We start from the raw sequence: 26,897 nt of genomic DNA on the forward strand, positions 1-26,897 counted from the left end.
AATTTCATTATAACTACGTTTTAATTCCAATTTAACCAGTTGGGCGATAAATTTTTAATAAAAAAACGATTACATGTAATTGATATTCACATAATTACCATTTACCATATCATTAATATAGAACGTATGTTCAATTTATTGGTATTGTAATAAGCATTTCTTGTTTTGGATCGAGACTGTGTCTTTAACGTTAGCAAGATGTCATGGTGATTTTTGCTGCAAACCAATCCAGATTAATGAATAAGTAACCCGTTATTTCTACTCATCTGCGAGTCCAACCTCACGCCTCAAAGAAACCGAACTTTGTGGTTTCTTAAAGAACCAATCAAGATGTGACCTTCGCCTACACATTTACTCCAGTATAAACTATTAATCAAAATCTTAGCCATTAAGAATAACATTTTGTTTAATGATCTATTTCTGAGAATTTTTATTGCTTAGACGCGTGAACGAGTTAACAGCCCAACTTCTTTTACCGGAGTCCATAGGCATCAATAATGTAAATACCGCCACCCATTTTGACCACGACCACTCCTAAGTCTCAGTTCTATGGGCTATCCCACCCTTCAAGTTGGAATGCATTAATGATTCGCCGCAGAAATAGATGGAGTGGTGGTGCTCACCGATCCGGACTCACAAAATACCCTATACCAGTTAAAGTACTCAATACGACAACTCTAACGAGGTCAAACTTATCGAGTTTACTGGTAATTATTAAATGGTTACATTTATCTATCGAAGACATGCTTTCATTATCAGTACGGTATTGTTACCAATATTACGTATTCTTTTAAAGTCGCAAAATTGATATGACCTTTAAAAGTAAGCGACTTAAAATCTTACATACATATAAGACTTTCATGATTTGTTTACCTACGTAGTTATTTATTTTAAGGAAACACGATTTTAACAGATAATATGATATAATTATTTCTACTTGTTACTGTTTAATCACGCTTTTTCATTGATTGTCATTATATTATTTTGAATGTTTCCAATAGTTTGTCGTCAACTAAACCATAAGAATATTTATACGACTCGCGAAGAAAACTAAAGAATATTCTAGATCACATAAGTCCCGATCCTGCGGAAAGAATGGAAAGCAGTTGACGTCGCCCAAAACACGTCATTTCGGATCCTCCCGATCCACTAACGGTGCTTTTAGGTACTTCAAGCACCGGTCACCGTTCTCGTCGAACCCGTCGCTTGCGACGAAAGGCTCGACGAGTAAATTAACCCTCAGACACAGCCCACTGAGTTTCTCGCCGGATCTTCTCAGTGGGTCGCGTTTCCGATCCGGTGGTAGATTCTGCGAAGCCACGGCTCTTGCTAGGGTTCGTGTTAGCAACGTCGTCAGGTTTGAGCCCCGTGAGCTCACCTACTAGTTAAGGTTACGCTGGAATAGCCTCCCAAGGCCTTAGCTGGTAGCTAAGGTAGGAAAAAAAAAGTAAATAATTTTTTTATTTTATTGATAGACATACATTTCATTCGATTTCTTAAAGCGTGAATGAAGGGTGTAAGACTTGTTTAATGACATGTATTTACACTCGTTGAAACAATGGCGATTGTTCGAACAAATGTTTTAAACAAACACATGGAAATGAATACTAACAAATGTTAAAAATGTTTAATGTAATTTGTATGATAATTACTCTTTAATTTTATCGAATTGTACTATTGAAGTATCTTTAGCGTATACAATTTTCGAATTTCATAGCTGTTTTAGAGAAGTTATGATCACACTAGCCGTACTCGTCCGCTTCGCTGGGCATTTAAAATTAACATTATTATTTATTGTCATTATTATTAGGTAGTCCAACACTCATATAAATATTAGCCTATCCATTAAGTACATGTATTTTCTACATGGATACCAAGTTTCAAGTCAATCGGATGCATGGTTCAGTAGTTATAAGGGAACATCCGTAAAAACCACTGTAGATTTATATATTAATATAGATTATAAAGCATGCATGTCAAACGCTTCAAGTACTGCAATGTTTTACATATTCGCATTTATTTTCAGTTTTCTAAACAATTAATATCGTCTGCAAAGATTTCACAGCTGAACGCCTCGTAACTCTCCTAATCTATCCATTTATTCACAATTATTATCTGTTATTTTGTTAAAGCATTGCCAACATTTTATTTTTAGCAAATTCAGCGGAAATTATGTAAGAACTCGCTCCCAATGAGCATCAATTTTTGAGGTAATATCGGCACTCAATAACTTCAATATTTCCAAACTCGTTGTGCACGTGCTTTGCGTGCACGTGCAAGTATTATGTAATAAACACGATATTAGTAGTTAATAAAAATCTTCAACAAATCTTTGGGCGGTTCATGAATACAAAAGGTCAAAGTCAAGATCGAACATGTACAGACCAACCTGCTTAGTGAGAGTTTTTTAACGTTCTCGATAGCGTAAAAGTTAACTAAAATTTGTATGGAGTTGTAACAGCGCCCCTAGCGGCAAACATAGGCAAACGTGCTGACTCCTTACAAATTCGAGTTAACTTTTACTCTGTCGATAACGTTAAAAAACTCGCACTAAGAACATAAATCACTGGTTCGCCACTGATGCATCTGAGGCGCAACGCGACACCACAACTGATGCCTGTCTGTTCTCTCCGCTGCAAAATCTTCAAAGACTGCAGCATGAAGATTTTCCAGCGTTTAAGTTAAATGTTAGTAGAATATGAATAGAACGCCAAAGTCAATGGGCGTTCTATTTGAATAGAACAATTACATCGTAATTCATATTGTAATGTACACGGCGGCTATGAAAATAAAAAAAGCAAAGCATATGTACGTACCAAAAATTTCTCGTAAACTATTCACGATTACGTTTGAGAAAGCATTTGGCAGAGAATCAACTACGCACGAGGTACTGAGTATTGTTGTGTTGTCTGTAATATTACAAACTAAAATAATATATGTAGATCGTTACACAGATTTAATAGGTGTGTTTATGCTTATCGACGCTCACGCTGTCGTCACACTGAAATCCAGCAACTTCCTTCGATTTCATTGGGACGTGTTAATTACATAGTTAAAATACGGATCTTCGGACGGGTCGCGATTTTGATCTGATGGTAAATGCATTCGCGAAGCAGCTGCTCTTGGATATATAAACGTCAGACGTCACTCAGGTATTTGTTGGCAAATTTTTTGAAAAATCCTTCCATGCCAAAAAAATGACAACGTTCATGGTGGATTGTAATTAATACTGAATTTTAATCTCGTATAGTAAGAGATGCATTATAGATAGCGAATAATTAACAATGATTATTTGTTACAAAGCTAGACTTTTAACAAACACAAATATTGAACAGCTAACTGTGTCAATGAAGTCATTTATCGTTGTTTATTTAGACGATACAATGCTGTAATGATTCACTATTAGAATTGTCTTAAGAACATTAACACGATAGGCAAATTAATAATAGATCACATACAAAGATTTAGGTCTTTGTACATGAATAGAAATGATAGGAGTTTTAACAAAAATCATACTTGTTTCAATCACAATCACGTCTTGTTCGCGTCATCAATAAAAACGTGGTGATACGGTCAGAGCCGATCGGTTTACGCGTCTTTGTACAAACACGATAACCATTGCTAGACTATGAAGTCCTGGTACATCCATCTTGCCTTTTTGATATTTTACAATCGATAATCTCTTCAAAATTGTTATTATAATTCAAATTATACTATTAAGATTTTGTAATAGTAGATTGTCGATAATCCCATTCTTACAGATCGTTTGGAACCTATGGGTCTGCGGAGGGATTTCGGTTCTCTGTATTTTGTACCGTGTGTTCCATGGGGAGTGCTCTGAGGAATTATTCGAGATGATTGATACTATCATCTCGTTTTTACCATCGCACCGCCCGCCACCGGAGTAGAGTTCATCCATACTACTTGGACTTACTGCGGTCATCCACAGTGCGTTTCCAGAGGTCTTTTTTGCCACGTACCATCCGGCTATGAAATGAGCTCCCCTCCACGGTGTTTGCCGAGTGCTATGACATACATGTCTTACACGTCCTTCTTCAAACGAGGCTGGTGGAGAGTTTTAAACGGTAGACAGCGGCTTGGCTCTGTCCTTGGCATTGCTGAAGTCCATGGGCTATGGTAACCAACTATCAGATGGGCCGTATGCTCGTTTGCCTACAAGGGCAATAAAAAAATAATAAAGATCTGATAAGTAGATAGAAAAGGTGAGGTAAGAGATTCGCGCGGTGTTAGGTATTTACTGATGATGCGCGTAAACACCCCAACGCCCGATCCACGGCTCACATTAAGATCTGAGATCGAAGCCTCTACCGGATTGGAGTATAGGATATTCTACCTACAATCCTAAACGGATAATTGTTTCGTGATTGAACTTAAAAGACAGACAGTACCGACCCGTTGAGACTCTGAATACACCTAATATCCGTAATCGAATTAAGTAAATGAATAATTAAAAAATAAAATAAAAAAGCTTTACAGTTTTGATGTAGAGACATATATATTCAATATCCAAAAGCAGATGTAAACAAAAGTAATCATGACATTATAAATATGTTAGTAACAACTGAAATGTTCAGAATTTAATAGATTTAAAATCTTACAAAAATAGTTTCTCAGATTATCTCAACACTTCAAAATTGACCGATAAGTGCTGAAGTGAAAGAAAAAAAAAATCGATACATCACTGAAATGATGGATTTCGATGATTCCGATTACGATACGCATAATGCATATGATTTGTGACGTAAATAAGTGAGATAAATGAGACGATGAACTACCACTGAACACGGCCGATAATTCTCCATCTAGATTCTCTTTGTTTTTTTTCCCCTACCTATGCTGATAGCCTTGAGAGGCTATTTCAGCTTCACCCTAACGTTTGTAGGTGAGCTCGCGGGGCTCAAACCGGAGAGTTGCGAACACCGACCCTAGCAAGAGCAGTGCTTCGCAGAATCTACCAGCCGATCGGAAACGCGACCCACTGAGAAGATCCGACGAGAACCTCAGTGGGCTGTGTCTATGGGTTAATTCGCTCGTCGAGCCCTTCGTCGCAAGTGACGGGTTCGACGAGGACGGTGACCGGCTCTCTATGTGATGTTGCGGTTTACTTGACAACTAAACTCAACGCAGTCGCGCGCAAGTTCTAGTCCAAATTAAAACCTTCTTAGATTTATTGAAACGTTTTAATGTCATTAATTTTTTTTTTTTTTTTATAGCTCAGTTGCGTGGACGAGCTCGCAGCCCACGTGGTGTTAAGTGGTTACATAGACATAGACATCTACAACGTAAATGCGCCACCCACCTTGAGATATAAGTTCTAAAGGTCTCAAGTATAGTTACAACGGCTGCCCCACCCTTCAAACCGAAACGCATTACTGCTTCACGGCAGAAATAGGCAGGGCGGTGGTACCCACCTGCGCGGCCTCACAAGAGGTCCTACCACCAGTAGTTAAACTCTCAAGTTATAAACAGAAACAACTCTATAAGATTTTTAACACAATAAGTTATAGTAGTTTTCAAAGAATGAAACCTCCACGGTTTTGATTTTATCACAATCGTAACAAACTAACAAAAATATTTAAGCGATTAACTCCATATTTCCGTAATGTGTGACAGACACAGACATTTTGGACCCTTTAACACGTTCATATTCGGCAAACTGGATCAAATGACATTTGTCTAATGTAATCATGTCGAAGAATACATTAAAAGCTGTTTAATCATATGAATAATTGTTCGATTTACTTTCAAACGTGTGAAGGTCTAATTGTTTAATAAAAAATGAGAATATTCCTTTTCCATGGCAACTTGAATGATCACATTGAGTTCTTAGGTAGTACGTTTGTATCTTTTTCAATAAGTGGAATGGATATATGATGTTTTTGTATTTACTTTTTTACTATCGTGGAAGTAATTTACGTTCTACGCGGTCTAAAGATGATACCTGTGGCGGGTAGCTATCATACAACGCAAGATAACTGACAGATGCCTGAATCTCGCTAACGATATTTTCAAGATAAAGCGCATGTATACAAGTTCCGAACAACAACATTCGGACCGTCGGTCTACCGAGCAATATCACCCGCTCGGTGGAAGATCTTCCCTTTCTCGTTAACCAGCTCCAAATTGGTGACCTGCGACGGAACAATTGCAGCCTATAGATAAATCGTCCGTGCTATTATCTAAAACACACGAAAGCGATTAGGATTCGCAGATGACCGCGCCGCATGGATATTCCGGTAGTGAGAAATCATGCCCGAGTGTCAATCAGCAAAAAACAATCCGTATAATTAAAATCTTATTTATATGCGGAATAATCGGACCAGTCGGTTTTAAATGTTAATTGGAAATGTTCTGGCATACAAAAAATTATTGAGGCTATAGTTTAAATTCCTAATTAATAGTAATGTCGTAAGTTTATTGTGGTCCTCAAAAAACGTACATTTGCACAACAAAAATGTTAAATTTAGCATTTAGCTGTCTGGTTCGTACACGATCCGTATCGTTATCGTCAAAATTCTTAGCCAGCCAAACGTGAGAAACACAATGAGCTTTCGCATCTCTTCCTGTGTATCAGACACGATGAGAATGTAAGTTATTTTAATAGACATGCCTTGGAATTGTGTTTTTATTATTCTCCCTTCTCTGGGTCTACAGACTATATTATAGTCACCTCATTTTTTGCTACGATTATTCCCGGAGAAGTGCTCTAAGGAATTGTTCTAGATCCCGTCCTCACTGTTGTTATCAGACTAGTCGACCTTACTAATTGGAATCACTGCGTACATCTATAGTATGTTTCTAGATTTAATCTTTGTGGCTTCTTCTTCTAATTCTTGTCTTTATCGCGACGCAGCATATCATCTTTTTCCATTCAGGCCAATTGCACATTATATCTGTACTCACACCCTTTTTTGAATATATCTTCTTTCCTATAATCAATGCAAGTCTTTTTATGATACTCTCTACTCAGATTTGGCCACATGATCATCCTTTCTTCGCATAACATGCCCACACTACGATGACTTTCTCTTTTTTTTCTGTCCCTACCGCTATCTTCACACTTTTCTATATATGCTCGCTATATATCGCGCGACACAGCACCGCGATGCTTACGAACAAAAGCAATATTTAGAACCTTAAAATAATGTGTAACTAATTATTATTACACAGTTCTTAATCACCATTTAAGGCCACATAGTTTGTTGACAATTTGAAATTAATTGCATGTGAAATTAGTACATGGCTTATTTCAGGATAATTTGTGTATGTGAGGTGTATCGGTCAACGCGTATGTTTATAATTTTCAATACCAGTTTACTTCAGTTTCAGCGGATGCGTTCATGAATACTTACATAGTATAATACATTTAAAAAAAAACAGATTAATTTAATACATTAAGTCTAATAATTCCAAAAAATATCAGTGATGGTGAAGTCCTATGTTAGACTTAGAGGTACTGTTTTTATTTCTTAGACGGCTAAACGAGCTAATACCTCCCTGGTGTTAAGTTGTTGCCGATAGATATTAATAACGAATCTGCTGTCACCCACCTTGAGACATGAATTCTTAAGGCTCAGTACTGGAACGCATTACTGCTAAGCTGCAGAAATAGTTGGGGTGGTGGTATCTACGTATATCGCTCAGAAGACGCCCTTACTACCTTTATTTAAAGTTTCAATTTATTAAAAAGGTGTATTTTTAAAGTGTTTTTTTTTATTGCTTCGATAGGTGGACGAGCTCACAGCCCACCTGGTGTTAACTGGTTACTGGAGCCCATAGACATCTACAACGTAAATGCCGCCACCCACCTTGAGATATGAGTTCTAAGGTCTCGGTATAGTTACAACGGCTGTTTCACCCTTCAATCGGCAGGGCGGTGGTACCTACCCGTGCGGACTCACAAGAGATCCTACCACCAGTAATAAAAATTTAATTTCTCCTCAGGAGCGTCCGAAGCGCTCGTGTAGCGGCTTCTGCTGCGGGCTCGGCCGCGTGGAGTGAGCACCGGACACACAACATGTTGGCGAACATCAAAGGTTTCTGGAAGGTGTGCCGATATGGTGACCTATATATGGTATGTCGATTTTGTACATATGACGGCCTTAAAACAAGTGGTTTCTAGACAATTATCGCGTAACGTACCGTGGATTGGGGTGAAATCGGGACCCTTTCCAAATCCAACACAAATTTTTAATGGTTTTTCTTAGGGTAATTAATACCAATAAAATTGAAATTAAAATGGTTCCGAAGGCTTAAATTTTTATATACGATGCGTTATTTATACATAGTTCATTACAAAAACTGAAAAAAACTAACTTGATCCGATTGACATTGGCTTTAGGATGAATCAGGTTACGTATGGGGACAATAGAGTTTTTCGATAGGGCTGACACTATTTAGTTGTTAGGTACGTACCTAACTTTAGGTAATTAACTTTTTAATATCTTTAATGAATTACAAAATTTTGATGACTAAATGAAACTATTTAATCTCAATGTTAAACACTAAATAAAAGTCATTTTCAGTTCAACAAAGTTAAATCTAACAACTCAACAAAATTCCGGATCGGAAACGCGACCCACTGAGAAGATCAACTCAGTGGGTGCTCAACCGGTGCTTGAGGTACCTAAAAGCACCGTTAGTGGATCGGGAGGGTCCGTAATGACGTGTTTTGGGCGACGTCGACTGGTTCCCATTCTGTCCGCAGGATCGGGGTTTAATTACAAAGATAAATGTCGCATATTAAACGAAATGTTGCTTATAACGAAATAACTTTTCACCCCTCGATATGATTCAAGTCAATGTTTAATTGCTAAGATGCCCGGTGCAGTCGATCTGTGCTGTTAGTTTATCTTAGGACAATTCTTAACTAATTATGTAAGCTTTTGTTTACGAATCACTTTCACGAGATAAAACGTAATTTACTTATTTTATAACGCAAATTTTCAAAGACACCTCTCAAAGTATTGCAATAATTGCTCAACACAAGCGATTGTTCGACAAATCTAGAACGATATCAACGCGACTCGGTCTGTGGGTGTCGTGAATTGTTTAATTACCTTAAACGGCATATTATTGCAAAATATCAATTAGAACGCTTAATACGCCTCCGCTTAATGCGTTTATACACTAAAACGTTTTATTAATTCCACCTTCACCTTGACACAACGCGTACGGATAAGTCGTCGAAAAAAGTTTTTTTTATTTATTGATTTGTTGGTTAGATGAGTGGACGAGACACAGCCCACCTGGTGTTAAGTGGTTACCGGAGCCCATAGACATCTACAACATAAATGCCGCCATTCACCATTACCACATTGGGACATGAGTTCTAAGGTTTTAGTATGGTTACCACGGCTGCCCCACCCTTCAAACCGAAACGCATTACTGCTTCACGGCAGAAATAGGCGGTGGTGCTTACCCGTGCGGATTCACAACACGTCCTACCACCAGTATATAAATAATTCAAATTTACGTTTTCACGAACTCGAGTAAGGCGAATGTGTGAGCCGAAAGATTATTTTTAGAATTCTCAAAGTTTCCACGAATATTATGAAAAAAAATAAAAAAATTGCGTAGAACAAAAAATTTAGTTTACGGATATGAATCTACTATGTATATATTTTTTAAAAAAGGTATTTCCCACTCGTATGCATTTAAGATGTTTTCAATTCGCGCCACATTAAAATGCTTTAGCAATTTTAGATGGTTTTTTTTTCTTGTTGTTGTTGTTTTAACAATACGATTATCTTGTTCGCATTTCAGAACTCGGTTACTGTAAATGTCAGCGGTTTTTTCTCTTCTACTGTTTTTCTATTGTTCTATATTTAGGCGCGAACATTCGTTACAGACTATCACGGTTCTCGTAAACATAAGCATAAGCAATAATTTCAATTAATTATAGTCGAATCTCGACTACTGCGGGGCCACTAGTTTAATTGAATTCGAGTTTGCATCGCAAACGCAGTGACTAAGTGTACTACCGCATAAGCTTTGTGAAGTTTTTTGTGAAAGTGATTTATCTTCTCCGAAACCCATTGTGTTTTTACAATAGAGGAGACTATGCTAGCAATGACTAGAGTTTGAGAAAATATAATACAAATATTCGACCATTGTCACGTCTGTTATCTGTCTGTCTGTCTGTCGTTAGCGTGGACTCGCGTAGATCGAAAAAAAATGCAAATTTTTATTATTATTATAAACAAAAAATCAACGAAAATAGAATAATAGGCAAAACTGCAATGGACGTGATTATGCAAGTCCATATTTTAAACATTCAATAAGCACTTCCAGTTTTTTTTATTCGTACACAAAAACAAACGAAATGTTATTCTATATTACGAAACCGAGCCGCAGCCACTGTCAAGGTTAACTGACATATTCATCTGTATTGCATGAAATTATTAAAATGCTACATCATTACGTAACGCCGCGTTGTTCGCGTCGCTACACATCGGCATTGTAATACGGACTATAATAGTGTGTTTAGTGCGAGTTCTTTAACGTTCTCGATAGCGTAAAAGTTAACTCAAATTTGGTGTGCATTTGGAACAGCGCCCCTAGCGGCAAACTTGGGCAAACGATCCCATTCCAAATACAAATATATGAGCTAACTTTTACGCTATCGAGAGCGTTAAAGAACTCGCACTAAGCACATGATGGTAGGAACTCTTGTGAGTCCGCACGGGTAGGTACCACCGCCCTGCCTATTTCTGCCGTGAAGCAGTAATGCGTTTCGGTTTGAACGATGGGGCATCCGTTGTACTGTAAAAACTGAGACCTTAGAACTCATATCTCAAGGTGGGTGGCGTATTTACGTTGTAGATGTGCTCCAGTAACCGCTTAACACCAGGCGGGCTGTGAGCTCGTCCACCCATCTAAGCAATAAAATAAAATAAAAAAAGTATAATAATATGAAGGAAATTGCGAGACGTCGAATACAATTCGTCCAGACTAGCATCTGTTATGAAATAAACGTGGCGGCATGAATCGATGCGGAAGCCTTCTGTGTAGCATTATGTGGTAAGATAATTTGGCGTGTCGGTGCATATAAAAGCGACTTATGAATTTTTATGTTTAACAAAAACGTAGCTTCTATGTGCATACTGCAGTTCGGAACATTCTCGCTAAATGACTATATCTTATTTCGTCACAATAATAAACGGACTTAATAATCCTTTTTTTTTTGAGCAGTTACATTCAATTGTTTTTCAAAAAAAAAAAATACTATTTCACTGCCTGGAGCCACTGCGGTCATCCACAGTGCGTTTCCAGAGGTATTTTTTGCCACGTACCATCCGGCTATGGAATGAGCTCCCCTCCACGGTGTTTTCCGAGCGCTATGACATATCCTTTTTCAAACGAGGCTTGTGGAGAGTATTAAGCGGTAGGCAGCGGCTTGGCTCTGCCCCTGGCATTGCTGAAGTCCATGGGCGACGGTAACCACTCACCATCAGGTGGGCCGTATGTTCGTCTGCCTACAAGGGCAATAAAAAAAATATTTAACTTAGTCTTGTAGTTTAAGCATTACATAACTTACATTTTCTTGGTTTCCTGCAAAATTATGTAGTTTCGCTCGGTAATGGCCACGTAATCATCATGAAAACATCATAATGGTCTGGCTAATATGGCGACGATATAGTAAACGATGAACGTAAATGCCGGTCAATTAGTTGAGAGATAACTTTTAAATTGAATCAGGTAAACGACTGTTTTAATTACCGTCTTTCAGCGCGTTCAGGTTTGATAATAAAAAAAAGGTATCTATCTCTTTTTTTATACTTTTGCTCTGCCGTTGTTGTAACTGTACTGAGACCTTAGAACATGTATCTCAAGATGCGTGGCGCATTTACGTTGTAAATGTCTATGGGCTCCAGTAAAAACTTAACACCAGGTGGGCTGTGAGCTCGTCCACTCATCTAAGCAATAAAAAAAAAACCGTAGTATATTTAATATAAAATTTCTAGATACAACTTATATGGGTACAAAACACTATTTTAATGCAACTCTTATTTTAAACTTAAAGTACTTAAATTAGGGCATTGTAGTATGCTCATTGGCTCATTGACGCTCACGAAAATCTAATAAAAATATTATATAAACGAATATATTTATTACAGTACTAGTGTCGTGCTCCGTCGTGATTATCGTTTACTGTTTGAAAAAATCGAATTATATATGAATTACATATCGAATATGACCTATTATAGTTAGGAGAGAATAGTTTGAAGAGATATACGACAAAGGGAAGATCTTCCACCGAGCGGGTGATACTGCTCGGTAGACCGACGGTCCGAATGTTGTTGTTCGGAACTTGTATACATGCGCTTTATCTTGAAAATGTCGAAAACGAGATTCAGGCATCTGTCAATTATCTTGCGTTGTATGATGGCTACCCGCCACACTGATGTTTAAGTTATTATTACCCTAGCGACCCGTCCTCGCTTCGCTTCGAAAACTGTAATTTATTATTGCTTTCTCCACTATTTAATGGATGTTATTATACATGTAAACCTTCCTCTTCAATCACTCTATCTATTAAAAAAAACCGAATCAAAATCCGTTGCGTAGTTTTAAAGATTTAAGCATACATAGAGACATACAGATATAGGGACAGAGAAAGCGACTTTGTACTATGTAGTGATTGCGAAGTCTCATTGGAATCCGTGAAGTAGTTTTTGTGAATGAGTTTTTTTATTTATTGCTTAGTTGGGTGAACGAGCTCACGGCACACTTGATCTTAAGTGGTTACCGGAGCCCGAAGATATCTACAACGTGAATGCTACCTACCCACCTTGAGGCACGTGTTCTAAGGTCTCACTTTTAACCACAACTGCCCCGTCCTTAAGCCGAACCGCATTAATGCTTCACGGCAGAAATAGGCAGGGCGGTGGTACCTACCCGTGCGGACTCACAAGACGTCCTACCACCAGTAACAAAGATCTATCTATCCTCATAAAATTTATAATATATTTGTGTTTAAAAAGTACTCATCTACCGGCAAGTATTTAAATAGCTATTAACAGCGCATGGCTCATGAAATCTTAACGTAAATCGTTCTAGAAATAAAAATGTACGAATTAATAATATTCATTTTTAACTACCTAAAGATTAAAAACAGCTATTTACATTCAGTCAAGTAATTTACCTGCGAATTTATTTTCAAGCCACAAAAAATATTATGCAATATTCGTTCGGGTATTAGATTTATTATTACACCGAGAATAACAGTATAAAAACATTGAGAAACTATTTTAGTCTCATCAAATAAAAAAATAATAAAGCAAAAAGCACAGCGGACTTCAATCTTATAATGCGTCCGTGGCTTTGTTTGAAAAAGAAAAACAACAATAAGTATGTAACTGCTTTCACTCACTCATTTAAAGGCTCTACTTTACTGGTGGTAGGACCTCTTGTGGGTCCGCGCGGGTAGGTACCACCACCCAGCCTGTTTCTGCCGTGAAGCAGTAATGCATTTCGGTTTGAAGGGTGGGGCAACCGTTGTAACTATACTTGAGACCTTAGAACTTATATCTCAAGATGGGTGGCGCATTTACGTTGTAGATGTCTGTGGGCTCCGGTAACTTAACACCAGGTGGCCTGTGAGCTCGTCCACTCATCTAAGCAATACAAAAAAATAAAAAAAATATCGCCTATTTCTGCCGCGGAGCAGTACTGCACTCCAGTTTGAAAGGCGGGACATCCGTTATACTATTGACAGACTGAGAATAGAGACAACGCAATTCAAGGTTAAACTAGTATCAGAATACTAAAATAGTCAATAATAAAGACATACTTTTTTTTAATTAAATTAGTAATATTTCTGATTAGCCACAACCCACAAAAAAAAAACGTCGACATAAAAACACCGGTTATTAAAAAATGAACCTTTTCATATTATGTATAAAATTATTAAATTAGCATATCATTTACGTTAGCATAAAGCATCGGACGGACGCAATAATGGTCTCCGCTCTAGGTACTCGCACAATTAAAGATGAATACGAAATATCGGTTACATAACCGAAACGGCATTGGCAACACCGACTCGGGTCGAGTTCAAGTTCAATGACAAAACAGAAAATCTCCTACTACGAGTCTGTATGATTTTTTAATTAAATTATATCCACTACATTATTATCGTAAAGATTTGTTTTGTCATTGCTAGGGTATTCGAATCGTTGTTTTAATTTCTCCAAAATGAACTTTCTTTTTTTTTTGTTGCCCCTGTAGGCAGACGAGCATACGGCCCACCTGATGGTGAGTGGTTACCGGCGCCCATGGACTTCAGCAATGCCAGGGGCAGAGCCAAGCCGCTGCCTACCGAAGATGAATAGGCATTTTTACTCAAGAGGAAAATCGCTGGACGTTACCCTATTTATTTTAATAGGGTATATACACTCGGTTTTTAATTGTCAATATCGACATAAGAGATGATAGCCCATTCGATATTAAACGGTTCTGTGTGTTAAGTGCGAGTTTTTTAATTCAATTTTGTATGGAGGTAAAACGTTTGCCGCTAGGGGCGCTGTTCCAACTGCATACTAATTTGAGTTAACTTTTACGCTGTCGAGAACGTTAATTAACTTGCACTAAGCACACTGAGCCCATAGAGACCTTAATATCAATGGCCATACCATTATTATATTTATTTGTTTTGTTACTATGTTTGTCTCGATCTAATTAATAGAAATAGTGTGGTTGCAGCCGCTCGTGTGCCCTTTGTGACATCCCTTGCCATCAGGACTTAAAATTAAGAGATTAAGAACGAGGGGCTTATCTTAGGAAAGATTCTCTCAAGTCATCTCTTCAAGAGTTCCCGTGAAGCCATGTATTTCATTATAAAGGTTAAATTCCGTATGACGTATCAATTTTAGTAACCACACGTAAACCGCTTATTGTACGACAGTCATTTGTATGGAGAGCTGTGTTAAAATGAAGATAACAATTTGCTGTATCTAACAAAGAACGTGTATTATTATTATTAAAAACAGTAGACGGTGCTGTCTAGATAATGCACTTCTTATCATTGCTCTGAATAATGATAACGACAATTAAATATCACTACAATAATTAAATTTACTTTTTCATTGTTGTACTCATTCGAGAAAACGTTAGACCAGACGATGTGTTTTTACGTCATTTTTTTTTTAAATCTTAAAGTTAATTGTAGTCACGAATCGATGTAGGAATCATATCAAAATGGCGAGACTTGTCATTTTTTGTATTAAATTAATTAAGTAGTAAAATCAAATGTAAAAAGATGTAGGTTTTCTAGTTCTTTAAAGATGTTCTAGAAGTTTAAAGTCGGTCACGTTTATTTAAAATTTGTAACTATTGAGAGTTATAAAGAGTTTTAAATCGTACTAGAGGTCCCGCAGTAGTCGAAATTCGACTATAATTAATTGAAATTGTAAGTTTCTACACTGTTATGATTGTATTTTATACTTCTATAATCACAAATTTCGCCAAGACTACACTATAAACAATATTAACAAAGACAAACAATATTTAATCTCAATTTGACCACAGACGTCAAGAACAAAAGTTTGACAATAAATAGTATGCATGCGTGTGTGCGTCAAATACATGGTATGTAGTGTGTGTAATGTTTTCTTTATTGATTTAATGTATCTTTTATGCATTATTTTAAAAAAATATTAGCATTGTGCACTTCTTCTCTATATTCTCTATAAGTGTGGAAAATTTCATAGTCCTCCGTCCGCGCAATTTTCGTAAAAAGGGATACAAAGTTTTTGCTTCACGTATTAATAAATTGTATGTAGTCTTTACTGTCTAGGGTAATTGAGAGTTAGCGCTTTATAGAAGAAAAAAAACCCTCGTCTTGTCAATGATTAAAACGCGTACTTTTGTGCTATAATTTACTTCGAATTAAAATTTTATTGTTGTTTTTATGGAAGCATTAAATAACGTTTTTATTTAACTCAAAAAAAATATTTTTACCGCACACACGTGCCACAGTTAAGTTGAGTAACGAAATTATTTTTGCTTAATTCTCCTCCAAATTAATTTATTATTTTCAATTGTAGAATGGTGATTTTTAAAGATTACCTTCTATATCGTATGATACTAGTTCGGATTAATCCACGAATATGTACTTTCAAAGTTTATATTACGACATTTACCGTTATGAGGCCTCTGAACTAGAGATGAAACTGATATCCGGTAACTATCCGTTATCCGGCCTATCCGGCCATGTTTTCATTATCCGGCCGAATATCGGATAGTAAATCAGTATCCGGCCAGGTTACGTATAGTAAAATTTAAGAAAATCTCATGGTTATACAATAGGCAAATAATACCACAATAGATTATGGACAACTTTTATTTTTATAATCGCACGTCAAAAGTGATTGTTTGATTAATTAGTTTGTTTAATACTCAAAATTAACAAGTGGCAAATTGTGGTGAATGAATACCAAATTGTCGTCGCGATCTCCGTTCACGTGCGACAACACCCGAACGCGCAAGAATATTTCCGAAAGGGCCGAATATCCGGCACTCCGGCCTCGCAGCTTGCCGAATATTCGGTATCCGGTATCCGGCTAAACCACTATCCGTTTCATCTCTACTCTGAACGCAATGCAAAAGAAAGCAATCCAACAGTTAAGTGTTACTATGACGACGCGACTAATACTCACGGTTATTAACCAGCGAACAAATAATTACACGTCCATTCTAATTTTAGACATATTTTTTTTCTTTTTCGTCGAATAAACATAATTATTGAGTCTGTAATGTGTTTTATGATGCATGGTTTATATGTACATGGCTCATGAAAAAAATACGCATTTATGAATTAATTTATATCTAAGATTTACGTTTCATAGGATAATGATGTTTATTGCAAAAAGGATGACGTGTTGTACTTCTTCGGCTATTTGAATGAAGTAAGCTTAATTGAAGTTCAATTAGAACGTTGAAGTTCAAAACATTGAACTGTTGATGCTAATCTATATATAAATCTATCTATATCTATAAAAATGAATTGCTGTTCGTTAGTCTCGCTAAAACTCGAGAACGGCTGGACCGATTTGGCTAATTTTAGTCTTGAATTATTGGTGGAAGTCCAGAGAAGGTTTAAAAGGTAGATAAATATGAAAATGCTCCGGATTTAATAAAAATAACAATTTTGTTTTCCCTTTGATGTGTCCTCCGTCTGACGGATTCCTTTTGTTTGTTTTAAGTTTATTTTATACAAAAGTTTAGGTCTTTTATTTATCGATTGAGGCACTACGAAGTCTGCCAGGTCAGCTAGTACCAAATAAAATGCACCTTTAATTACAAAGATAAATGTGCACGTATCAAGCTAAATGGCGCTTAAACAAAATAGAAATTCAGCCCTCGAATATATTTCACATCAAAATACGTTTAAAATCTATTTCAAACTTATCCTTAGTAGGCATTTATTAGTTTATTATTTATATTACGTGCGTGTCGAATGGTAGTTCTTATCGGGCGGAGATGAAACAAGAATTGAATTTGTAGTTCACTATTACAAAGTTATCGGCAACTGGTTGTCGAACAGAAATATGTACTGTTTGTTTTTACAGTAAAGGATATTTGAAAAAAAAAAGATGTTTAAGTAAGATGTCGCTGTTTTCTGGGAACTTTTCTTTCTCGTGCTTTAAAGCTCGATAATTAACTTTTTCCTCCGACGTTCCTCGAGCGTACTGACATGTTTTAACAAAATTAAGAATTTACTATTTTTTTTGTATTATTACGACTGTTGGTCAAGTGCCACAACACTATTACACACACTATACACTAACTCATATTGCATCAGAGTCTCACCCCTCAAGCCTTCAAATCAAAAACAAATATCTTTGGCAATTATCGTCGTGGCCTAAAGGATAGGACGTCCGGTGCATTCGTGCGTCGGTAGGCAGCAGCTTGGCTCTGGCCCCCGGCATTGCTGCAGTCCATGGGCGACGGTAACCACTCACCATCAGGTGGGTCGTACGCTCGTCTGCCTACATCTGTGTCGCTGTCGTGAGCTTGTCCAACTATCTAAACAATAAAAAAAACATATGCATAATCCACGATGATACAGAATTGAGGATTTGAAAAACCCTAAGCGCTAGAAGCATGTTTACCTCTGTGCTCATTACATAGTTAGTAATTTTGCTATTAGAACGTGCTATTATTAACGAAAAATGTTCAATGTTTTTATTAATGACACGTATGGATACATTAAAAAAATTTGAATGAATAGTCTGATAGATATGTGTTAGGTTTATAAGTTACTAACATAGACTATAACAAAATTAAATGTTTTTTTTTTTAAACTGAAATAAAGTATTAATAATACTAATAATAATAATGGCGCTGTGGACAGCTTAGAAAAAAAAAAAAAATTATTTTATTTTTCGTACTTAATTCGTGGCCAGCGTTGCTATATATACGAACGCCTCGTTCACGGATTATCGATTTCATTGAGAAAAAAAATTGTAACATAATATTATGTATTATGTTTAAAAAAACCTTAGTCAGTTTTCTTTGCGTTTGATATTCTTAACGGGGGCCTATGAGCATCGGAATATGTCAAATGCCGCTGCCTATGATCTCATAGTTTTGTTTTATCAGCTTGAAGCGATTCATCTGATGGTGAGTGATCACCGTCCCTTAGTCGATAGTAATATCGGTCGATAATAAAATCCGATTCCGGTCCGGTAGTAGATTCATTCGCGAAGCAATTGCTCTTGAGTTGTTAGGTCTCCTTTGGAGGCGCTTGGGCAGTTGTTAGCAAATCCCACCCCTCCTGGCTGAGCCTTTGCTCGCCCACCTGTCCCGGTGAAACTGGAAGGCCTCCGGGCCAACAGTAATCTTTCAATCATAAAAAAAAAGTAATATCGGTAATATCCGTAGTGTTAGAATTGGGGTCGGCTTGTCATTGCGAAGTTTTTCATTTGATAGTACGGTGTATTGTGTAACACAATACTATCATGTTTATTTTTTCCTACCTAAGCTGATATCCTTGAGAGGCTATTTCAGCGTAACTAACAAGAGCAGTGCTTCGCAGAATCTACCACCGGATCGGAAACGCGACCCACTGAGAAGCTCCGGCGAGAAACTCAGTGGGCTGTGTCTATGGGTTAATTCGCTCGTCGAGCCCTTCGTTGCAAGCGACGGGTTCGGCGAGGACGGTGACCGGAGCTTCTGGTAACTAAAAGCACCGTTAATGGATCGGGAGGATCCGTAATGACGTGCTTTGGGCGAATATGTTATGAATCCTGCTATGAAGCAACCATGCGTTTCGGTGAGTCAAGGTTTGAGACGGCATTTTCCATCGTGGAAAAAGAAGTGGTTCTATAAAATAAAAGTAGGTAATATTTTTAGTATGTACCTACTAATTCTTTTTATATTTATTTACGTGTACAGTTTTATTTTAAATATCGATTACGTATGAACATGCATACGATCGACCGCAAAACAACAATGACTCTAAAACTTGATCTAATTTTAGAAACACTACGGGTTGAAAATAATAGAATTCAATATTTATTTATTTTAATTGGACAACCACTCGTAATGACGCGAATTGATGGTCGTTGTAAGAAAAAAAAATGGTAAAACTTTAAAACAAAAAACAGTTTTGCTTTTATCTTTGGTTATCGTCATCACAATAACTGGTCCTGCAGTGCCGTACCCAAATGATTCCAGCGACCTTCACCGGGTCGTCGATCCAGTACGGTCATGTGTGGCCATGTTGTGAGCTCGTACGGTTTCCACCACCCTGCAGCACCGATCTGATGGGACAGATGTCTTAAAAGCGTAATTTAGTCAACTATCTTGACTATATATCGAAGCGAGGGCTATCGTGTTTCGATTTAAATTCCATACATCACTTGCTGTCTCATCATAGAACGGTTGATAAATAAAAACATTCAACGCTTTAGCAAAATATAGGTCATGCTGATAGGCGCATAGGTAAAGATCGATCTTCACACTCGCATTGTGTGTGAGTCAACAAAACTACTCATACAAAACATTCACCTCCTTACGTTTTGTAGTAAATGGTGGTAGGACCTCTTGTGAGTCCGCGCGGGTAGGTACCACCACCCCGCCTATTTCTGCGCTGAAGCAGTAATGCGAAGGGTGGGGCCGTGGGGGGTGGTAGCTGTCGTAACTATACTTGAGACCTTAGAACTCATCTCTCAAGGTGGGTGGCACATTTACGTTGTAGATGCCAATGGGTTCCGATAGTCACTTAACATCAGGTGGGCTGTGAGCTCATCCACCAATCTAGGCAATAAAAAAAAATATTCGGAGTTTTAATTCAATAATTATAATCGTGTGTGTGATTTGCAATAGTTAATGTAAACAAAAGAGCTTATAGTTGTTTGAAAGGCGCTCCGTGACATCCGATCTCTAATTGGTGTCAACATTGTTTTATGGGGTCATCGAGACGTCGAGTTATCCCCAGCGATGTTTAACTAGACAGAGCGGCACTGAACATTAGGCCCTGCGGAGGCGGCTCGTTTACATACAGCGCGTTCAGAAATAAAACAAGCATCGAAGCAACTTAGGGAACAAGTTCAACATATTCATAAGGTTAACAGCTTTTGGCGAAGTACGCAACCAGAATTTTCGAGAATAAGCATCTAAAAATACACATGCATTGTTATTCTAAACATAAGTTTGAACACAGAACTGCATTCTTATCAACATTCTTCAACATGATCAGGTGACCAACGCACATATAGACATCATACGCGAATGGTGCTGGGTTTTGAGTCATGAAATACCAGTCTCAAACAACTAGAAATAGGTATAATAGTTTACTCTCAACGCGATCTACCGTCAGCTGACTTAATCGAGTAAGTGTCTCACACACCTGAGTACAATTATCATATCGCTCACGAGACAAGCAGCGAACACGATCTAGAATATTCTAGAAAATGCTAATGTCATCGATCGTGAATTATAAATAATGGTAGCATTAGCATATCGTTCGCAATTTATAAAATCGAACACGAGAATTTCTCACCTGTTGTTGACAACAGCAGTCGCTGAGCTGTTTTAATCCTGTCTCGCTTAATGATACAGTTTTTGTAGGTTGATCAATTTACGTCCAATCCATCACTGCTGTTATAATGTCGGATTTTTTATGGATATATTTAAAAAAAAAACAGTATGATCGAATTGGACGGATCAAAGCGGTAACATTATATTTTGTTGATTTTTAGTTCTGTATGTTCTCGATTTAAGTCAATCAAATTATTTTGAATGAATGATCTGTAAAATTGCCGTGACCTGCTATGAATTTCCTACTATATCGATATATTAATACGTGAAGCAAAAACTTTGTACCCCTTTTTACGAAAATTCCGCGGACGGAGGAGCATGAACTTTCACACACTTATAGATAATATAGAGAAGGAGTGCAGAATGTTTTTTTTTTTTATTATGCATAAAAATATGTACATTAAATCAATAAAAACAGACATTACACACACTACCATGTATTTGAGACACACACGCATGCATACTATTTGTTTATTGTCAAGCTTTTCTTATTGCTTATTAGTCGGTGGTCAAATTGAGAATAAATTAAATACCTATGTATTGTTTGTCTTTATTAATTATTTGTCTAAAGTGTACCTAGTCTTGGCGAAATCTGTGATTATACTCGTAGAAGTATAATAGAATTACAATAGTGTACAAACTTATAATTTCATTTAATTATAGTCGAGTTTCGACTACCGGGGGACCACTAGTAATCATAATTCGTCTTTGACATTATTAATAAGTTTTGTATAACTTATTATCTATACTAATATATAAATCTACAGTGGTTTTTACGGATGTTCCGTTATAACTACTGAACCATGCATGCGATTGACTTGAAACTTGGTATCCATATAGAAAATACATGTACTTAATGGATAGGCTGATATTTATATGAGTGTTGACTCCCTACACCAGTTGCGGGGGCGTTAATGATGAGAATCTTTGTTGGGGTGAGAAATAATAATGTTTATTTTAAATGCCCAGCGAAGCGGACGGGTACAGCTAGTTAATTAATAATAATATCAAACTGTAAAATTCTAATTGTTAGACATTATTTTGTTCGCCGGCAGGCGAGCATGAGTTCTCAAGAGACAATGACACATCGCGGTCGGGTGAAGGTAACGTCGGCACGACCAAGGCTGGTTCGTGTGTTTCACTACGGTTTATTTTCGCATATCCTTCCGACTCATGCTGCCCTAGTAAATAAGTCACGATGAATGTCTGTTAATTATTTATACATTTTTTTTCCTTTTTATATTTCCGCTATTTCTCTCGTTCCGGTCACTTCCATGTTCATTGTAAAAATACACGTGTCGATCGGTTCAGGAATGTAGCATAAATCGCATAGATAGTTTAACAACGAAATACAAACGCTGAAATAGCAAGCCGAAAAAGCAATTAATTTTGCTTTTTTTTACACACACACACACACATATATACACAAACATTAATGGAAATAAAGCTACTTGATATTTTATAATGAATTAAAGAATATATTTACTATAAATAGTTCAATGTGAGAACGTCCATTTAACAATGAAATGTTAAGAAGTGATGGCCGCTGAAATCTGATGAAACACAAGTGCAAGTTGCGATCGTCGATACTTAAGTACATACACAGTAAAGAGTCGCACTTACAGAAATGTCACATACTCGGAGCAAAATGAAAAACATATTTTATGGCCTCCCATTCACTGCAGGCTACATCGAACTGAATTACACAAACATAGGAATCGCTAGAAGAGCTATTTGTGCTTAAAATTTTACAGAGAATTCTGTTTATCAAGCAGTTTCGCGGTATCAGATCTACAATTGTTTTAGATGAAATTTGTACATGGTGGCTATAGATAAAACAAAAGCAAAGACATCTCTTAAGGACGAGACTAACTAGTACCTAACGTATCTTCTATTAAATTTGTTTTATATTTCGTGCAGTTGAAAAATAATTAATATCAATAATTTGTCAATTACTGTGATAGACATCACCACGACTATTCTAAATTTCCACACATAAAACATCTTCATTTTACTAAGTAGATTTTTGTGACGATGTAGACATTTTTATGGAATAGTTCTAGTAATTGAAATTATTAAAAAAAAGGTTTTATTACGAAATTTTGTAACACCTACTCGTGTGTATTTTCCACAGCCAGTTGAAGATATTACTTTTAATTGTACATTCTGTATCTTGACTGATTTTATTTTATTTGTTATTGTACCATGAATTTATTTATTTACATAAATGAAACTACAATTAGTTTAAAAAAATAAGCTTTCAATAATAAACTATAATAAACATGTACTTAACGAGATTAAAATTTCACGAACAACGAAACCCGATTTCTCGTAAAAGTCGCTTCCGTCAAAACTTTATTTCCGTATCGGTTCCAATAAATAATATAAGTCGACCAGTTCATTGTAAGTTTCGTTCAGTGTATGTTGCAATTTGTATAAACGTTGGGATGTATTACCACATAGGGAAAAAGATAGAGAAATACTTCGATTCAATTGGGGCTAACTTAACTGTGAGTAAATTTTGTGTTCAAGTGAATTGTGCTATATATAATTAAAAATGAGTGTTGAATTAATAAGAAACATTTTGTAATTAATCAGTCGATGGAGTTCTCAATTGTGTTTCCAAATCTGCGCAGGCCGTGTCTCAGATGAAATACTCTTTATGTTTATTGTTTATCACTGACAGCAAGCAAATAATATGATTAATGTAGAATTGCGACAAGGAACTGGATATCTTAAATAAAATGCAGGGGCAAAGGTTTGACGTTTTTGTTTTAATTCAAACTTCGGATTTAAAGTAGGTACCGCTGTCAAAAATATAATTAAGTTTTCTTTGTCTCGTGTTTTGAATTTTTTGATACGTAAGTATTATGTATTTGAAAATTATAATGTAATATATTTAAATTAACCTATTGTGTTGTGTGTAGAATTATTTCGTTTGTGGACTACAAAAGAAATAATTTAAACTCAAATAATATTTTTTATAACGTCCGTGACATATTTCGGTATAAACTTTTACACTAATTTACGTAACATTTCACACTAGGGGCGAAACTTTTCAGTTTTACAAAGTATTTTCTTAAAGTCCGTGGGCAATGAAGTCTAATTTTGATATCTAGTTGAACATTACATATTATGTTGTCAAAACACAGATGTAGCATTAGAAATGTGTCCGTAAGCAGTGATTAACCATTTATATCTAAAGCATCAAGGATAACATGACTCCAGATCGAAACCAAGGAAGTTATTATGCGCGTAAGGCAAACGGAAGTTTTAATTATATTTTGAAATAACAAATAATTAATTTCAGAAATGTTAAAAGGCCTTTTAAGAAGTGTCATATTATTATGTATTTGAAATGCAATTGTGGTTCCGCTTGTTGCATTTACATTATTTAAAATAGTTTTAGAGTTTAACGTTATTTTGTTCGTTAAAATTTAAGAAAAAATCTATTGGATTTTTATACAAAGAAGTGATTGTTTATCTCAACTTTGCTGTCACGGAATTGGGGTCTGGAATATGCGACCGTGGAGGTTTAATAATTAAGCACTAGTGGCCCCCGGTAGTCGACTATAATTAATTGAAATTATAAGTTTCTACACTATTGTGATTCTATTTTCAAAGACTATTGTACTTCTATAATCACAAATTTCGCCAAGACTACACTATAGAAAAATATTAATAAAGACAAACAATATTTAATATACTCTCAATTTAACCACAGACGTCAAGAACAAAAGTTTGACAATAACTAAATAGTATGCATGGGCCTGTGTGCGTCAAATACATGGTAGTGTGTATAATGTTTTTTTTTATTGATTTAATGTATTTTTAGGCATAATTTACAAAAATATTAGCATTGTGCACTTCTTCTCTATATTCTCTATAAGTGTAGAAAATTTCATACTTCTCCGTTCGCGCGATTTTCGTAAAAAGGGATACAAAGTTTTTCCTTCACGTATTAATATATAGATACCTTCTCCCGAGTATCAATTTAAATCTTTCCCTTTAACTAAATTTCAGAAGAATTTTATTGAAGAACAAATACAAATTTTACCAATAACAAAAATTCGCTGAAAAAGAAACAGCTTTTTTCACAATAGATATTTTTAATCATAATTTTTATAATATGTTCGTGAGTGCATTAAATTGCTATTTATATATTAATGTTAACAAACGTTCTGGTTTGCTGGCCACAAATGTTTATTCGTATAAATTCGTATCCTCTGTTGATTATTGCGCACTGAAAAACTCGCAAAAACATAAACACATTGTTCCGAAAACGATGTCAACGTGATTTTTAATGTGCAAATAATTTCGTTTCAGCAAAAAATGTACCAGGGCGACATGTGTTTAAAGAGATACACGATGATCACGTTCAGAACAATAGTTGATTGCATTGAAATTACTTTTTTTGTTTCCATTTTTATTCTTTTTATTTTATTATTGTTCTAAGGTCTCAGTATAGTTAGGACGGCTGTCCCACCCTTCAAACCGAAACGCATTACTGCTTCACGGTAGAAATAGGCAGAGTGGTGGTACCTACTCGTGCGGATTCACAAGACGTCCTACAACCAGTAATTACGCAAATTATAATTTTGCGGATTTGATTTTTATTACACGATGTTTTTCCTTCACCGTGGAAGACAAGCGTGAACATTTGTTAAGTACGTATTTCATTAGAAAAATTTGTACCCGCCTGCGGGATTCGAAAACCGTTGCATCGCTAGATACGAATGCACTGGACGTCTTATCCTTTAGGTCACGACGATTTTTTATTAATAAAATTTAATAAAACACCTCTTTTCACCTAAAACGAATAATCCAGAAAGATCCCATAGATGTCATACATACTTGTCCTAAAAAGATAGTTTTTAGTACCACAATACGCATAAATGTACCAAGACAACATAAGCTAAAAGAATGTAGTTTAAAAAAATTTATAAAGTTTTTTGTATGGGAATAACTAAGAGGCTATTGCGATCCAATTGAATTACACATTTAATAGATGTTCATTCGATATGATTGTCTAGCATTAAAGGCATGAGCGCAGAAACGTGCCCGCTTAATATTGTTTTCTTACAGACCACGTTTCGTTAATCTGCATACTTTCAAGTGGAAATTTCCTTCTGACAGGCTCGACTTGGAAACGTGATAATTACACCCCCTCTGTGTAAGCAATCGTTAATATGTTTTAATCGTGACCAAACAACCTTTGATGACCATGTGCTGTGAAAACTCATTGACATCTAAACAACGGCCGTCTGGTGTAGTGGTAAGTGACATGGTTACTACACAAGGCGGTTGCGGGTTCGAATCCCGCCAAGGGAAGATATTTGTATGATAAATATAAATGTCTTTTCCAGGGCTATGGATGTATATTAAATATATGTATGTGTATAATAAAAATATTACATTTATTTCCGTTATCTGGTACCTGTAACACAAGTTCTTTACGAACTTATCACGGGACCAGTTAACGTGGCGTGATTGTTAGTAAATATTTATTTATTAATAAATAAAAAATATAGTGAATCAATTTTAAGGAACAAAACAATAAACTATTCTTAACATTGCAAACTGTTTTTAAGTGATTTTAAAATTTTGTTTCGATAATGAATTTTATCTTGTGAAATTAGACGTCTACTTCAAAGTTTAAATGTGTTCACTCTTTGTTAAGATTCGCATTAGTATCGAGTGATGATCGACGAAATAAGAACTTTAACGGCTAATGTGATAAGATCAAAATTGCATATTTTAATAGAGCCACAGATGCGTGAGTCCCAAATGATAGGCGCGTTTGTGTTCATTTATTTTTATGGTGAAGC

The 26,897-nt window shown here is 36.2% G+C and overlaps 2 protein-coding genes across 7 annotated transcripts in view; one reads left to right on the plus strand and one right to left on the minus strand.

The window, feature by feature from the left end:
* Positions 1-26,897, minus strand: part of LOC101744498 (neurobeachin) — a 573,788-nt gene that overhangs the window by 65,603 nt on the left and 481,288 nt on the right. The gene's annotated exons all lie outside the window — the stretch shown is intronic.
* The window catches only part of LOC101744355 (facilitated trehalose transporter Tret1-2 homolog), an 82,434-nt gene that overhangs the window by 45,571 nt on the left and 9,966 nt on the right, over positions 1-26,897 (plus strand). For 2 of the 3 annotated variants that reach the window (XM_021346404.3, XM_062672223.1), the window contains exon 2: positions 7,966-8,095. In XM_021346404.3, coding sequence (XP_021202079.2) covers positions 7,966-8,095 — 130 coding nt within the window. Of the gene's footprint in view, positions 1-7,965; positions 8,096-23,460; positions 23,580-26,897 lie in introns of those variants that run through there. The other variant, XM_038015335.2, reaches the window with a different exon arrangement.

The sequence above is a fragment of the Bombyx mori genome, chromosome 14 (genome assembly GCF_030269925.1).
Source record: "Bombyx mori chromosome 14, ASM3026992v2".
In the NCBI taxonomy this organism is placed as follows: domain Eukaryota; kingdom Metazoa; phylum Arthropoda; class Insecta; order Lepidoptera; family Bombycidae; genus Bombyx; species Bombyx mori.